The 2,608-nt window shown below is 31.0% G+C and overlaps 1 protein-coding gene across 2 annotated transcripts in view; it reads left to right on the forward strand.

Annotated features, from left to right (window-relative positions):
- The window catches only part of LOC108693251 (N-acetylglucosaminyl-phosphatidylinositol biosynthetic protein), a 3,450-nt gene that overhangs the window by 573 nt on the left and 269 nt on the right, over nt 1-2,608 (forward strand). For both annotated transcript variants that reach the window (XM_018202101.1, XM_018202102.1), the window contains exons 2-6: nt 106-262; nt 1,053-1,232; nt 1,300-1,534; nt 1,618-1,915; nt 2,085-2,445. In XM_018202101.1, coding sequence (XP_018057590.1) covers nt 106-262; nt 1,053-1,232; nt 1,300-1,534; nt 1,618-1,915; nt 2,085-2,445 — 1,231 coding nt within the window. The remainder of the gene's footprint in view (nt 1-105; nt 263-1,052; nt 1,233-1,299; nt 1,535-1,617; nt 1,916-2,084; nt 2,446-2,608) is intronic.

Below are 2,608 nucleotides of genomic sequence, written 5' to 3' on the forward strand. Positions count from 1 at the left end.
AACTCACTCACTCACTCACTCACTCACTCACTCACACATACATTATTTATGAACATATATCTATTTTATTATATTCACATATATATAATATACTGTTTCAAACAGCATGGTCTCGGATTTCTTCTATCCAAACATGGGCGGTGTAGAAGAGCATATCTTCAATCTTTCTCAATGTCTTCTGGAGCATGGGCACAAGGTGGTAATACTCACCCATTCCTATGGAGATAGAGTAGGAATAAGATATATGACAAACGGTCTGAAAGTATGTTTCACTCTTATAACGAATTCACTTGCATTATACATTAATGCATACTAAAAACTGCTGTAGTACTCTATATGAAATTAAATGTAAAAGCATAATGTATAAATATTTCGAATAATTAATATTCAATCATATATATCTCATTGCTAATGTTGATTATATCATTGCTAATGTTGATTGTATCATTGTATTTAGATACTTTATATAAAGTAGCCTTTAATGTATTAATTTACAGCAAATTCTATTAATGCACACTAATATACATATTAAAGCCATTGTATACAAATTCATGTAAAAATGTGTGTTTATATAATATAAATATACACTCCAAGAAATATTTTGCTGCTCCAACTAGAATTATAACTGTTTTTTTGTATCTGATTAAAATTAATGTATCATACACATAGAATTATAGTATAAATCTAAATTCTATCTGTCATCTATATGATTAGATGCAATACACATCAATATTGCAGTATTTGCTAGAAATTATCTATTTTAGTTATTTTTTCATACTTAGATAAACTGATAATTAAACGAATAAATTAACTTAAAATTTTTAATATACTTTATTATGCTGTTAGGTAAAATATATTTTTCATAATTCAAAATATTTGCATTTCATTTTTATACTCAAAATAGTATGACTTTAATATGCAACAGTGCACATTTGTATGTCTAATCGGATTTATTATTAATATAATGCAAGTGAATGAAATCACCATTATTCAATTATCTCTTTAAACTCCTTTATGTTGTTTTTTGTTCTTATATCCTTGTGTTATTTAAGGTATATTATATCCCTGTCAAGGTTTTCTATAACCAATGTGTTCTTCCAACGATGGTATGCTCTCTTCCACTCATTAGGTATATCTTCATAAGAGAGGAGATACAGATAATACACGGCCATTCTGCATTCTCTGCTTTAGCCCACGAAGGGATGTTGATTGGTAGATTAATGGGACTAAAAGTAAGCCTTGATTGATCCACTGATAAGACTCAAGTAGTATAAAATGACTAACGCTGTGTTTTTGCAGACTGTTTTTACGGATCATTCTCTTTTTGGTTTTGCGGATGCGTCCGCTATTCTGACAAATAAATTTCTCGAAATATCGCTAGTTGATTGCGATCATTGCATATGCGTGTCTCATACCGGAAAGGAAAATACAGTATTACGAGCTAAAGTGCAAAAGGAGAAAGTATCGGTTATCCCAAATGCAGTTGATACCACATTATTTACACCCGATATCAGTAAACGGAATAACGATTTTAGTAAGTTTAGCTTCCGAAATCTATAGTTGCCTGTATTAGCAAGGTATCATTCCGATTGTCATAATTATAATCATGATTTTCAGTTACCGTAGTAATAGTATCGCGATTAGTGCATAGGAAGGGCGTTGACCTTCTAGCCCATATAATACCTGAGATCTGTTTACGTCACAAAAATGTACAATTTTTAATTGGCGGAGACGGTCCGAAAAGATGGCTCATAGAAGAGGTGCGGGAAAGAAATTTGTTGCAACATAGAGTAACTTTATTAGGCAGTTTGGAGCACTCTCAAGTCAGACACGTTCTGAATAAGGGTCATATTTTCCTAAATACGAGCTTGACAGAGGCTTACTGTATGGCTATTGTAGAAGCAGCCTCTTGTGGGTAAGCTACGGTGTAATGCACTTTGCCGTCTTATTTCATATTTATGATACCTGAAAAATTAATTTGAGTCTTATTTTGAATCTAATTGTTTTAACAAATAATAATTATATTCTTCTACTAACAAAATTGTTTAACGAAAATGAATATACAATAACAAATTATTTTATAGTTTGCAAGTAGTGTCAACGAAAGTTGGAGGTATTCCGGAAGTTTTGCCGCCGGATCTGATTTACCTCGTGGAACCTACTGTACCTGCATTAATTGAAGGATTGGAGATGGCTATAATGGATTACAAAAAGGGCAATATCGGATGCCCTTTCGAGACACATAGGAGAATAGGTTTATATTATAATTGGTTCAACATTACCAAACGTACGGAAATAATATATAATTTAATAAAACGTGAAGCAAAGAGAAATCTAGGACAACGATTAGCTAGTCAAATACAAAGCGGTGTATTAGCCTACTTGCTTGTAGTATCATTGTGCTATATAATACTACAAATTCTGGAATTTCTCGTCCCAAGAAAGGTAATAAAAAAATCAGACTCATTTAACTCTCTTATCCGTGTACTTTAATTCTAATGTATATATATATATTTTTTTTTATTTTTTGTGTGCGTAATTTTTTGGCTTTTATTTTAATTTTAAAGTTATTTACTAATGTATGTGCAGCAAATCTTTTATATATATA

The sequence above is a fragment of the Atta colombica genome, unplaced genomic scaffold (genome assembly GCF_001594045.1).
Source record: "Atta colombica isolate Treedump-2 unplaced genomic scaffold, Acol1.0 scaffold89, whole genome shotgun sequence".
NCBI lineage: Eukaryota > Metazoa > Arthropoda > Insecta > Hymenoptera > Formicidae > Atta > Atta colombica.